The sequence below is a fragment of the Macaca fascicularis genome, chromosome 15 (genome assembly GCF_037993035.2).
Source record: "Macaca fascicularis isolate 582-1 chromosome 15, T2T-MFA8v1.1".
NCBI classification, from domain to species: domain Eukaryota; kingdom Metazoa; phylum Chordata; class Mammalia; order Primates; family Cercopithecidae; genus Macaca; species Macaca fascicularis.
Genome location: NC_088389.1, coordinates 14,904,591 through 14,917,923, shown reverse-complemented (window position 1 = coordinate 14,917,923; position 13,333 = coordinate 14,904,591). Strand labels below are relative to the sequence as shown.

Genomic DNA, 13,333 nt, shown 5'->3' with positions numbered 1-13,333 from the left:
TGCTTCATTCAGCCTCCCGAGTAGCTGGGACTACAGGTGCCCACCACCATGCCCCACTAATTTTTTGTACTTTAGGAGAAATGAGGTTTCGACATGTTGCCCAGGGTGGTCTTGAACTCCTGATCTCAGGCAATCTGCCTGCCTCAGTCTCCCAAAGTCACTAAGTGACTGTGGTCACCAATCCGTGCAATAGATCTCTAAAATGGGCCTCTCTTGCTTTCTCCTCCCCCTACGCTGTGCCTGCTGCCTCTCCCCTATTTGTGCCTCTTCATCTCCGTTCTCTTTATTCGTACCCCCACCTCCTGTTCCTATTTCTTCCACTCTGTTTCCCTTGGGTCTCCTCCCTTTACTCCTCCCCTCTGACCTCTCCTCTCTTCTGCCCTGACCTCGGTGACTGAGCCAGCCTGACCAAGATGGAGAAACTCTATCTCTACTAAAAATACAAAATTAGCCAGGCGTGGTGGCACACGCCTGTAATCCCAGCTACTTGGGAGGCTGAGGCAGGAGAATTGCTTGAATCCCCAAGAAACACTAGGCAGACAGGGGCGCGTCCCTGGCAAAACCCTACATTCCAGCTGAAAAGCCTGAATCCTGTGGCCCAAAGTGAGGCAGGAGGTTGTGGTGAGCCGAGATTGCTTCATTGCATTCCAGCCTGGGCAACAAGAGCGAAATTCCATCTCAAAAAAACAAATCAAGATGTAGGCTGGGCGCAGTGGTGAACGCCTGTAATCCCAGCACTTTAGGAGACCAAGGCAGGCGGATCACCTGAGGTCAGGAGTTTGAGACCAGCCTGGACAACATGGTGAAACCCCATCTCTACTAAAAATACCAAAAATTAGCCCGGCATGATGGTGTGTGCCTATAGTTCCAGCTACTAGGGAGGCTGAGGCAGGAGAATAGCTTGGACCGGGGAGGCAGAGGTTGCAGTGAGCCATTGCATTCCAGCCAGGGCAACAGGAACGAAACTCCGGCCAGGCATGGTGGCCCACACATGTAATTCTAGCACTTTGGGAGGCCGAAGCGGGTGGATCACGAGGTCAGGAGTTCGAGACCAGTCTGGCCAAGATGGTGAAACCCTGTCTCTACTAAAAATCCAAAAATTAGCCAGGCGTGGTGGTGTGCATCTGTAGTCCCAGCTACAAGGGAGGCTGAGGCAGGAGAATAGCTTGAATCCAGGAGGCAGAGGTTGCAGTGAGCCGAGATCATGCCACTGCACTCCAGCCTAGGCTACAGAGCGAGACTCCGTCTCAAAAAAAAAAAAAAAAAAGTGAAACGCGATCTCCAAAAAAAAAAAAATCAAGATGTATACATTTAGAGAAGGAAAGAAGATTTTATTTCTTATAAAAGGGTACAGACTGCAAGGTGACCATCCCACAAACTGGGAAGCATGCCTTTGACAGAAGGCAGAAGGCAGAGAAACACTAAGCAGACAGGGGCAGGTCCCTGGCAAAACCCTACTTTCCAGCTGAAAAACCTGAATCCTCAATCCCAAAGTGAGAACTTCTATCCATTTGCCTGCTCTCTCCTGATTGGTTCTTTCTGAATAGTGCCTTTTTACTAATCAAATATTGCCATTTCCAAAACTACCTGCAGCCCACCCCACCTCCCATCCTGTACCTTTAAAGACACCCCCAGACCCCAGACTCAGTTGGTAGGGAGAGAGAAGTGGCTTGACTGGAGAGAGGCGACTTTCCTTCAGAGTGAAGAGGCTGGACTTCAGAGGAGAAATGGCTTAACTTCAGGGAGATGGCTTGACAACAGGGAAGAGCCATCCGGAGTGGCAAGGCTTCAGGGGAGGATTACCTGCCCGTTCCATCTGCTTTCCAGTTCACCTCTCTGCTGAGAGTCATTTCTATTGCTTAATAAAATTCTTGCCGGGTGCGGTGGCTCACACCTGTAATCCCAGCCCTTTGGGAGGCCAAGGCGGGCAGATCACAAGGTCAGGAGATGGAGACCATCCTGGCTAACATGGTGAAACCCCGTCTCAACTAAAAATACAAAAAATTAGCTGGGCGTGGTGGTGGCAAGGCGCCTGTAGTCCCAGCTACTTGGGAGGCTGGGGCAGGAGAATCACTTGAACCTGGGAGGCAGAGGTTGCAGTGAGCCGAGATCCGGCCACTGCACTCCAGCCTGGGCGACAGAGGAAGACTCCATCTCAAAAAAAATAAATAAATAAAAACAAAATAAAACAAAATAAAATAAAATTATCCTCCTTCACTATCCTTCAAGTGTCCAGGTGACCTCATTCTTCTTGGACACTAGACGAGAGCTCGGGACTCACCAACTGCGGGTACCCCAAAAAGATTGTCATGCTGGCCCTCTGCTGTCACTGGCGGAGGGCAGCCACCACACACAGTAAAGCAAGGAGCCTACTGAGCTGATAATACACTGCCGTCCATGGACAGCAGAGCTAAGAGAGCACTGTAACGTGTCCCCTGGGGCTTCAGGTTTTGCAGGCACCCCGACCTGGGCACCGCCATGGGGCCTGCATGGAGCCTCCTTTTGCCCACGATCAAAGCAGCCAGCCGGATCCTGCACTTGCCGCCCCCATGCTCCCTCCCGCAAGGGGTTGAGCATGGCAGGCCGACATAGACAGGGCACGCCACCACGCCTGGCTAATTTCATCATATTGGTCAGGCTGGTCTCAAACTCCTGACCTCATGATCCGCTCTCCTCGGCCTCTCAAAGTGCCGGGATTATAGACGTGAGCCACCACATCCGGCCTTGGATCCCCCTTTTCTTTCTGGAGCCTCTCACCTCCCCAGGCAAGCCCAGGTGTCTCCTTGGTATCCCACATTCCCCCATTAGAGTAACCATCACAGGGGATTGTGATTAAGTATCCGCTCCCCAAACAATGAACTCCCCTGGGGCCACCACATACCTACCTCCTGTCCACCACTGAGCTCCCATGTCCAGCCAAAAGGCTGGCACACAGAAAACATTAGTTGAATAAATGAAGGAATGTGGCTTTACCAACAATTATAATTTTCCTTTTTTTTTTTTTTTTGAGATGGAATCTTGCTCTGTCACCCAGGCTGGAGAGCAGTGGCGTGATCTCGGCTCACTGCAACCTCCGCCTCCCGGTTTCAAGCGATTCTCCCGCCTCAGCCTCCTGAGTAGCTGGGACTCCAGGCACACGCCATCTTGCTGGGGTTTCACCATGTTGGGCAGGATGGTCTCGATCTCCTGACCTTGTGATCCACCTTCCTTGGCCTCCCAAAGTGCTGGGATTACAGGCGTGAGGCACTGCTCCCGGGCTTTTTTTTTTTTTTTTTTGAGATGAAGTCTCGCTCTGTTGCTTAGGGTGGAGTGCAGTGGTGCGATCTTGGTTCACTGCAAGCTCCGCCTCCTGGCTCAAGCAATTTCCTGCCTCAGCCTCCCAAGTAGCTGGGATTATAGGTGTGTGCCACCATACCCAGCTAACTTTTGTATTTTTAGTAGAGACGGGTTTTCACCATGTTGGCCAGGCTGGTCTCGAACTCCTGATCTCAAGTGATCCACTCACCTCAGCCTCCCAAAGTGCTGGGAATAGAAGCATGAGCTACCGCTCCCAGCCGACAATTGCAATTTTTTTTTTTTTTTTTGAGACGGAGTCTCGCTCTGTCGCCCAGGCTGGAGTGCAGTGGCGCGATCTCGGCTCACTGCAAGCTCCGCCTCCCGGGTTCACGCCATTCTCCTGCCTCAGCCTCCCGAGTAGCTGGGACTACAGGCGCCCACAACCGCGCCCGGCTAATTTTTTGTATTTTTAGTAGAGACGGGGTTTCACCGTGGTCTCGATCTCCTGACCTTGTGATCCGCCCGCCTCGGCCTCCCAAAGCGCTGGGATTACAGGCGTGAGCCACCGCGCCCGGCCGACAATTGCAATTTTAAAACGTAGTTGTGCCCAGCTCTTCACAGTTATGGAAGGGCTGACACTCCGTCCTCTTTCCATCCTCTCCAAAACCCTGTGATTCGGGAAAGGGAAGAATTTTATCCCTATTTCTTTTTTTCTTCTTTTTTTTTAGATGGAGTCTCACCCTGTGGCCCAGGTTGGAGTGCAATGGTTGGATCTCAGCTCACTGCAACCTTTGCCTACTGGGTTCAAGAGATTCTCCTGCCTCAGCCTCCCAAGTAGCTGGGATTACAGGTGTGTGCCACCACGCCTGGCTGATTTTTATTTTATTTTTTTTTATCTTTAGTGGAGACAGGGTTTCACCATGTTGGGACAGCCTGGTCTCGAACTCCTGACCTCGTGATCCACCCACCTCGGCCTCCCAAAGTGCTGGGATTACAGGCGTGAGCCACCGCGCCCGGCCTCATCCCTATTTCATTTCACACAGGGGTAAACTCTAGAGAACTGAAGTGGCAACACTTGATTCCATCTCAGGTCGGCCTGATCTCAATCCTGGTGTTTAGTGTAAGACCCAGATAGGTGGCCAGAACTGAAGACCCCTTGACTCCAGCTCTCAGAGACACTGTCTAGCAGGCGAGACCTGGCACTTCTGCAAACAACTCCAGAACAAGGGGGAGAGTGGGGGCAGTATAAGAGCATGCTGCGGGAAGTCAGGGGCGGTAGTATTTGAAAATGGGCGCTTGGAGAGTGGGAAGGATTTGTCCTTATGGGGAACGACAAGAGTAGAGAGGATCTTAATGTGAGAGCTCAGCCTGCTTTGGCGTCCTCCAAGAAACCCCCTTCGAGGTCTGGCTGCTCCGCTTCAGTCGCTTTAAGAGTGGCCCCGCCCCACCCAGCCGCCCATGTCGATCGAATCTGAATGGCCAATAGTAGAAGAGAAGAGACCACTTTCGCGCTTCAACCGCACTAGGGGGCGGGGAAGAGGGCAGGAGAGGTGGACTAGCAGCTTGGTCACATGACCCGCCTAATTGGCCAGAGGCTGCGGCGGCCCTGAGCGACTTAGCAATGCTCATTGGCCAGAAACGGGTGGGCCTGGCGCTAGGCCACGCCCCCGACGGCCTCGGTTTGGTTGCGCAGCTGCGGGGGAAGGAGACGCTGCCCTTCCGTAGCGATGGGATCCCGGGTGAGTATCGGCCGGGGCTGAGCCCCCAAGGCGGTCGGGCAGCGCGGCAGGGCCCGGGACTTGAGCGGAGGACCGAGTGAGCGCCGGTGTCCGGGCCCAACTGGACCGGGAAGGTGCCGGGTTTGGAATGAGTGGGCACCCGGGCCAGGGACGGTGCGAGAGGGTACCTTGCTTGGGAGTGGAACGAGAAGGTACTTGGGTCAGGGAGGTGATGCCCAGGCCTGGAACGTGGCGGGGATTGGAGCAGGCGCGCAGGTACCCGATCCGAGGCGGGGAAAGCACCCGGGATGGAAGGAGCAGGTGTGCTGGCCGTGAGCAGCGCCAGAGGGTACTTGGGTGAGTTTCAAGGATATTCCGGGGTAGGGGCAAGAGAAGAAGGGGCTGCCCAAGATGTCTGGGGTGGAGTGAGCAATTTCTGAAGACAGGGATATTGCTGAGGTCCAGCGCGGGGGTGCCCAGTGCCCGGCATGGTGGGACTGTTGAGGGGTCCGGCATGGGATGAATAGGAGACTGGGCAGAGTGGCTCAAGGGAGTCGGGGACGTTGTTGGGGTCCAGGCGGAATGAGCGAGTGGACAGGCCAGAGTCATTAGTGGGGTTGCCTAGCGCAGGGGAGGAGGCGCGTGGGATGATAAGCTTAGACACCCAGGCTGAGGGTGCTGTAAGTGCTCTGGTGACGGTGGAATGAGGAGGTGTCTGCCTAAGATTGTAGGGCACGAGAGATGGCTGCCCAAGTGGGGCCAGGCCCTGCACAGCAGTAGAAGTGTCCATTTGGTAGGGAACATTGCTGTGGACTTTTCATTGTGGAGAGGAGGTGGAGGGGTCTCATCTTGGGCCCTGGGGGATGGCCAGGGTGCCAGGGGGACAGACACAGTGTGGGTTGACTGGATTTGGATCCATCCCTGGAGTGAAGCAGGCTTGGGGGCTGGTGGTGTTACCTTGCACCTGCAGGCTCTGCCTCCCAGTGGGGACAAGGGGCTGCTCTGGACTCTCCCGCAAACAGTGGGCCTCAGTCACCCCTGGAGCATGTGTTCAGGCTCATCTTTAAGGACATGTGGGCTTCTCACTTAGAGGCCCAGAAGTGCTACAGGTGTGGCCTGGAAGGAGCGGTGGCAGTTGTAGCTGGCAGCAGCTGGGAAGCACTACCACAGTCTCGAGATCCCCCAGAACTTGGCCGCTTAGTACTCAGTGACCTCAGGCAGGCTGCCTCATCTCAGAGCCTCCGCGTTTCCCCATCCTTGAGATAAACATTGGTCATTGCGAGGGTTCTGAGAGGACTGGACCCAAAGCCTGTCATGGAGAGCCTGTTCTGAGTCTGGCCTGGAGTAAGGGCTTGGGAAATAGTAGCTGCTGGCCCTCTGATGTTCTTGTCTTCCCTGTTTCTGAGACCTGAGCCAGCCTGGGGTCGGGGTGAGGGGTAGGGGGATGTGGCTTACAGTATTAACCTAGGTCCTGACCACTGTGGGTCACGTAGCTCAATTCACAGCCTCCTGGTAGGATGCCTCTACCTTTGACAACCTGGAAGCTTCCTTAGCCCTAGAACATCACCCTGCCCGCCCCTCCTCTCTCACACACCCCCCAGTCTTAGAGCTAGACTGACAGGCTCCTCAGTCCTTCCCACTCACTGGAGAGAAGCTGTTTCTTCTGCTGCCCCAGTGACTTTGGCCGCCATCCCAGGGAGACAGGGTCGGTCTTGGCCTGTGTGTTCCTTCTGCTTGAGGTCCCGGGAGACATTGAAGGCATCCTCGGGCTTGGAGCTGGAAGTGGGGGAGCACCCTGCTGGGTCTTGGGGTCCAGGCTAGGTGTGATCAAGCCACTTATTTCCTGGCCTTGGGAAGGGGCAATGGGGTACCCTGTGGGGGAGGGGAGTATTTCCTGAGGTCCCAGGGAAAGCTGCCCAGTACTCTGTGGTCTGCTGGGGCTTGCTACTTCCTGCTGCATGTCAAATTTAGCAAAAGGGTTGCACTGAGCACAAAGTCTTACTCTACCATGTACCAGCTATGTGACTTTGGACTCCTAACTTAGCTTGTCGGAGATTCAGTTTCCTCATCGGAAACCAGAGATGAGGCTGGGGGGAAGGTGGGTGGCATCAACTTCACAGAATCCTTTTTTTGTTTGTCTTTTTTTTTTTTTTTTTTGAGGCAGAGTCTCGCTCTGTCACCCAGGCTGGAGTGCAGTGGCACCATCTAGGCTCACTGCAACCACTGCCTCCTGGATTCAAGCGATTCTCCTGCCTCAGCCTCCCAAGTAGCTGGGATTTCAGGAACGTGCCACCACACTGGCTAATTTTTGCATTTTTAGTAGAGACGGGGTTTCACCATGTTGACCAGGCCAGTCTTGAAGTCCTGACCTCAGGTGATCCGCCCGCCTCGGCCTCCCAAAGTGCTGGGATTACAGGCGTGAGCCACAGTGCCCAGCAAGGAAACATCCTTAACTTTGTGGGAGGTAAAAAGATGCAGTGATTCTCAGTCTGGGGCCTAAGATTTTTGCTTAGCAAATGGTCCATGGGTTGAAAAAGGTAGAGAAAATATGGCTTAAAGCCCTAAGTCTGAGAGTGACCTGTTCACCTCCCAGGTTCTGGGTCCTCTCCTGGGCTGGCTGGCCAAAGATGTTTCCGCTCGCAGGGCCCCTGGTAGGCAGAGAGTCTGTGGGCGTGGGGCTGCCCGCTGGTGGGCAGATGCAGAGGCCTGGGGCCTGATTCCAGACCTGGGGTTCCAGAGGCAAGCTTTGCTCCCGCCTCCTCCCCCATGGACGCTCTTGTGTGCATTTCCGCGTGTTGCCGTGTGCACGTTCTCTTCTCTGACTTGGTCGTCTGTCTCTTAGCTCTGTGGAGGGGCCCTCTGGTATGTGTGTTCCTGTCCTTCTGGGGCGTGGATGGTGCCCAGGACCCAGCTGGCAACCAGTTGAAGACGTTCTCCTTGGAAGCTCTTGGCCCTGAGGACTTTGCCTGGGGCATTGGCCCTGCCATGGCGTTCCGGAGGGCTGAGGGCACGTCCATGATCCAGGCCCTGGCCATGACGGTGGCTGAGATCCCCGTGTTCCTGTACACGACGTTTGGGCAGGTAAGGATCGGAGTGAGTTGTATTTCTTGTCTGTGAAACACTTCCATGCTCAGCCCAGGGCTCCTCCGTGTCCAGGAACACTGAGCCCTCGTTCTTGCTTTGCCAGACCTCTGGTGTCTCCTCTTTGTACTGGGTTTGTTGTCTGAGGCTTCAGGCCTGTTCTTTAGCCTAAGACTATATGAACTCTTTTTTTTTTTTAAATTAATTAAAAAAATTGTTTTGGCCAGGTGCGGTGGTTCATGCTTGTAATCCCAGCACTTTGGGAGGCCGAGACGGGCGGATCACCTGAGGTCAGGAGTTCGAGACCAGCTTGGCCAATGTGGTGAAACCCTGTCTCTACTAAAAATACAAAAATTAGCCAAGCGTGGTGGTGTGTGCCTGTAGTCCCAGCTACCTGGGAAGCTGAGACAGGAGAATTGCTTGAACCCAGGAGGTGGAAGTTGCCGTGAGCTGAGATCATGCCACTATACTCCAGCCTGGGCAACAGAGGAAGACACTGTCTCAAAAAAAAAAAATGGCCGGGCGCGGTGGCTTAAGCCTGTAATCCCAGCACTTTGGGAGGCCGAGACGGGCGGATCACAAGGTCAGGAGATCGAGACCATCCTGGCTAACACGGTGAAACCCCGTCTCTACTAAAAAATACAAAAAACTAGCCGGGCGAGGTGGCGGGCGCCTGTGGTCCCAGCTACTCCGGAGGCTGAGGCAGGAGAATGGCGTAAACCCGGGAGGCGGAGCTTGCAGTGAGATGAGATCCGGCCACTGCACTCCAGCCTGGGCGACAGAGCCAGACTCAGTCTCAAAAAAAAAAAAAAAAAAAAAATTTAGCTGGGCCTGGTGGCAGGTGCCTGTAATCCCAGCTACTTGGGAGGCTGCGGCGGGAGGATCACTTGAACCCAGGAGGCGGAGGTTGCAGTGAGCCGAGATCACACCACTGCAGTCCAACCTGGGCAACAGAGTAAGACTCCGTCTCAACAACAACAACAAAAGTTTTTTGTGGTAGAAATAGGGCCTTGCTATGTTGCCCAGGCTGGTCTTGAACTCTTGGGCTCAAGTCATCCACCCACCTTGGCCTCCTAAAGTGCTGGGATTGTAGGCATGAGCCACGGCACCTGGTCCTATATGAACTCTTGACCACAGTTACTCAGTCTGTAAAAGAGGTCAGTGCCCCCCACCGACAACTCACATGTTTGTGGCTGACTGGGCTCTTGACCAAAGATCTGCCCTGGGGGTTGCAGTCCCACCTGAGGGGCTCCCAGGCCCAGAGGGCAGAGGGTGACGTGCAGCAGTAGGAAGTGTTCAGATGGGGTGGCAGGTGAGTGAGTGTCATCGTCTTTGAGGCATCGCTGAGAAACAGGGGTCAGCGGATCTGGGTTTCATGTCTGCCTCTGTCGCCTTGAGCGTGTGTCTTCACCTGGGTGAGCCTCAGGTTCCTCGTCTGGAAATGACAGGGACTCAGATGGGTACCCCAGGCTAGGTCCTAGTGCAGTGCCAGGCACAGCTGGTGCTTGCTCACTGCAGCTCATTGTCATCATGACTGAGGGTGCTGGCCCTTAGACCTCACCTCCTCAGCACTGGCATCTTGCCATCTTTACGTTTTTGTGGTCCGTGTTTCAGGGAGGCTGGTCAAGTTCCCTGTGTAGGGCAGCTGCCTCTCAGTCTCTCGTCTGGTTGGCAGATGTGCCAGAGGGCCGGTGTATGTCCTGTCCCTGGGGTGCTCTGGGGCAGTCCTGCTGCCTTGGACCCAGGGAGGTGTAACCGGCAGCGTCTCCTCTTCCCTGCAGTCTGCATTTTCCCAGCTACGGTTGACGCCAGGCCTGCGGAAAGTCCTCTTTGCCACGGCCCTGGGGACTGTGGCCCTGGCCCTGGCTGCCCACCAGCTGAAGAGGCGACGGAGGAGGAAGAAGCAGGCTGGTCCCGAGATGGGAGGGGAGCAGCTGGGCACGGTGCCCCTCCCTATCCTCTTGGCCAGGAAGGTCCCTTCAGTGAAGAAAGGTAGGTGTGAGGTGGTGGGCATGGGCCTGTCCTGGGGTCACATCCTGGGGTCATATCCCAGCTGGGTCATTCTCTACCTGGGGATCTTGGGCCAGTGACTTCCTGTCTCAGAGCCAAGGTCTCATCCGTGAGCAGGATGACAGTAGCATCCCTTCCTCTAGTCACTGAACTGGAGGGTGATGCGGTTGGATGCGTGTGCTCTGTTGGTGGTGGTGGTTTTGGTTGTTCTCATTGGCTGAGGACCCTTTGGGAGCACCCAGGTCCGGAGTGGGTTGGGGGTGTGGCTTCTGGGTCCAGAGAGGGATGTTCCCCAGGCTGAGGTGCAGGAAGGGCCATGTTGTTCTTGAACCACGCGGTATTCCTCCCATCCCCTTCTCTCTTCAAAATTGAGGTTTAGGCCGGGCGCGGTGGCTCACGCCTGTAATCCCAGCCCTTTGGGAGGCCGAGGTGGGCGGGTCACGAGGTCAGGAGATCGAGACCATCCTGGCTAACACGGTGAAACCCCATCTCTACTAAAAATACAAAAAATTAGCCGGGCGTGGTGGCGGGCACCTGTAGTCCCAGCTACTTGGGAGGCTGAGGCAGGAGGATGGCGTGAACCTGGGAGGCGGAGCTTGCAGTGAGCTGAGATCATACCACTGTACTCCAGCCTGGGTAACAGAGCGAGACTCCGTCTCAAAAAAAAAAAAAAAAAAAAAAAAAAAATTGAGATTTAATTTGCATGTAGTAAGATTCATACTTTTTAGCATGCTATTCTTTGGACTTTGACACAGAGTCATCCAACCACCACCATAGTTAGGAATCATTCAGCTGGTTAGAAGGTAGTGAGTTCACTCAGTCGGTTGCTCACACTCACAGATCATACTCCTTCTATTCTCTTTTTTTTTTTTTTTGAGACGGAGTATTGCTCTGCCACCCAGGCTGGAGGGCAGTGGCACAATCTCGGTTCACTGCAGCCTCAGCCTCCCAGGTTCAAGCGATTCTCCTGCTTCAGCCTCTTGAGAAGCTGGGACTACAGGCATGTGCCACCATGCCTGGCTAATTATTGTATTTTTAGTAGAGATGGGATTTCGCCATGTTGGCCAGGCTGTTCTCGAACTCTTGAGCTCAAGTGATCCCTCTGCCTCAACCTCCCAAAGTGCTAGGATTACAGGTGTGAGCCACTGCGTCTGGCCGTCCTTCTACTCTTTTTTTTGAGACGGAGTCTCACACTGTCGCCCAGGCTGGAGTGCTGTGGCACAATCTTGGCTCACTGTAACCTCCGCATCCTGGGTTCAAGGGATTCTCCTGCCTCAGCCTCCTGAGTAGCTGGGATTACGGGTGCGTGCCACCATGCCTGGCTAATTTTTTGCATTTTTAGTAGAGATGGGGTTTCACTGTTTAGCCAGGATGGTCTCGATCTCCTGACCTCGTGATCCTCCCACTTCAGTCTCCCAAAGTGCTGGGATTACAGGCATGAGCCAACTCGCCCCGCTTTTTTTTTTTTTTTTTTTTTTTTTTGAGACGGAGTTTCGCTCATGTTTCCCAGGCTGGAGTACAGTAGCCTGATATCCGCTCACTGCAGCCTCTGTCTTCCGGTTTCAAGTGATTCTCCTGCCTCAGCCTCCCGAGTAGCGGGGATTACAGATGCATGCAACTATGCCTGGCTAATTTTTGTATTTTTAGTAGAGACAGAGTTTTGCCATGTTAGCCAGGCTGGTCTTGAACTCCTGACCTCGTGATCCACCCGCCTCAGCCTCCCAAAGTGCTGGGATTACAGACGTGAGCCACCATGTCCGGCCCCTTCTACTCTTTTTTTTTGTTTGTTTTTGAGATGGAGTCTCGCTCTGTCGCCCAGGCTGGAGTGTAGTGGTGCTATCTCTGCTCACTGCAAGCTCCGCCTCCCAGGTTCACACTATTCTGCCTCAGCCTCCCAAGTAGCTGGGACTACAGGTGCCCGCCACCGCACCCGGCTAATTTTTTTTTGTAGTTTTAGTAGAGACGGGGTTTTACCGTGTTAGCCAGGATGGTCTCAATCTCCTGACCTTGTGATCCACCCTCCTCAGCCTCCCAAAGGGCTGGGATTACGGGCGTGAGCCACCGCGCCCGGTCTACTCTTTTTCCCTGCTTCTCACTACTACACTTAACTAGTCTTAAAAAAAAAAAAAAAGAAAAAAAAAACTTAAAAAAAAGAACTGTTCTATCACTCTCTAAATGCCCTGTGTCAGCCCCTCTCCTACCCTAGCTCTGGTAGCCACTGCTCTGTTTTGTGGCGGCTGCTGTGGTTGTAAAAACTCTTATGGCTCCTGATAATCTTGATAATCTTGTAATACAGAGACCCATTGTTTGCTACATTGGAATGTTGTTTTGATCTCTTTCCAGGGCAAGGAGTTCTCATCTTGGTCCTTATCTTGGGGGACTTTTTTTTTTTTTGAAACGGAGTCTCAGTCACCCAGGCTGGGGTGCAATGGCACGATCTCGGCTCACTGCAACCTCCACCCCCCGGGTTCTAGAGATTCTCCTGCCTCAGCCTCCCAAGTAGCTAGAATTACAAGCATGAACCACCATGCCCAGGTAATTTTTGTATTTTTGGTAGGCATGGGCTTTCACCATGTTGGCCAGGCTGGTGTCGAACTCCTGGCCTCAAGAGATCTGCCTGCCTTGGCCTACTAAAATGCTGGGGTTACAGGTGTGAGCCACCGTGCCTGACCGAAACTTGTTTTAAGAAGCAAAAGCAAGTCTGGGCACGGTGGCTCATGCTTATAATGCCAGCACTTTGGGAGGCTAAGGCAGGTGGATCCTGAGGTCAGGAGTTTGAGACCAGCCTGGCCAACATGGTGAAACCCTGTCTCTACTAAATATACAAAAATTAGCCAGGTGTGGTGGCAGGCACCTATGGAGGTGGAGGTTGCAGTGAGCCGAGATTGTGCCACTGCACTTCAGCCTGGGCGACAGAGCTAGACTGTGTCTCAAAGAAAAAAAAAAACGCAGCAAAAGTAGCCTGTAATCCCAGCACTTTGGGAGGCTGAGGTGGATGGATCATCTGAGGACAGCAGTGCCAGACCAGCCTGGCCAACATGGTGAAACCCTCTCTCTACTAAAAATACAAAAATTAGCCAAGCATGGGGGTGCATGCCTATAATCCCAGCTATTTATGAGGCTGAGGCAGAAGGATCGCTTGAACCTGGGAGGCAGAGGTTGTAGTGAGCCGAGATCACAACACTGCACTCCAGCCTGGGCTATGGAGTGAGACTCTGTCTCAAAAAAAAAAAGCAAAAGTAGACCGG

At 53.8% G+C, this 13,333-nt stretch overlaps 1 protein-coding gene across 6 annotated transcripts in view; it reads left to right on the top strand.

The window, feature by feature from the left end:
- The first annotated feature begins 4,959 nt into the window (after window positions 1–4,959).
- Window positions 4,960–13,333, top strand: part of MIGA2 (mitoguardin 2) — a 38,816-nt gene continuing 30,442 nt past the window's right edge. For 3 of the 6 annotated variants that reach the window (XR_012424282.1, XR_012424284.1, XM_005580669.4), the window contains exons 1-3: window positions 4,960–5,015; window positions 7,837–8,075; window positions 9,857–10,067. Coding sequence is in view for 2 of the 6 variants with exons in the window: in XM_005580669.4 (XP_005580726.2) it covers window positions 7,980–8,075; window positions 9,857–10,067 (307 nt within the window). In the remaining 4 variants the exon portion in view is untranslated. Of the gene's footprint in view, window positions 5,352–7,836; window positions 8,076–9,856; window positions 10,068–13,333 lie in introns of all 6 variants that reach the window. The other 3 variants (XR_012424283.1, XR_012424285.1, XM_005580670.4) reach the window with 1 other exon arrangement.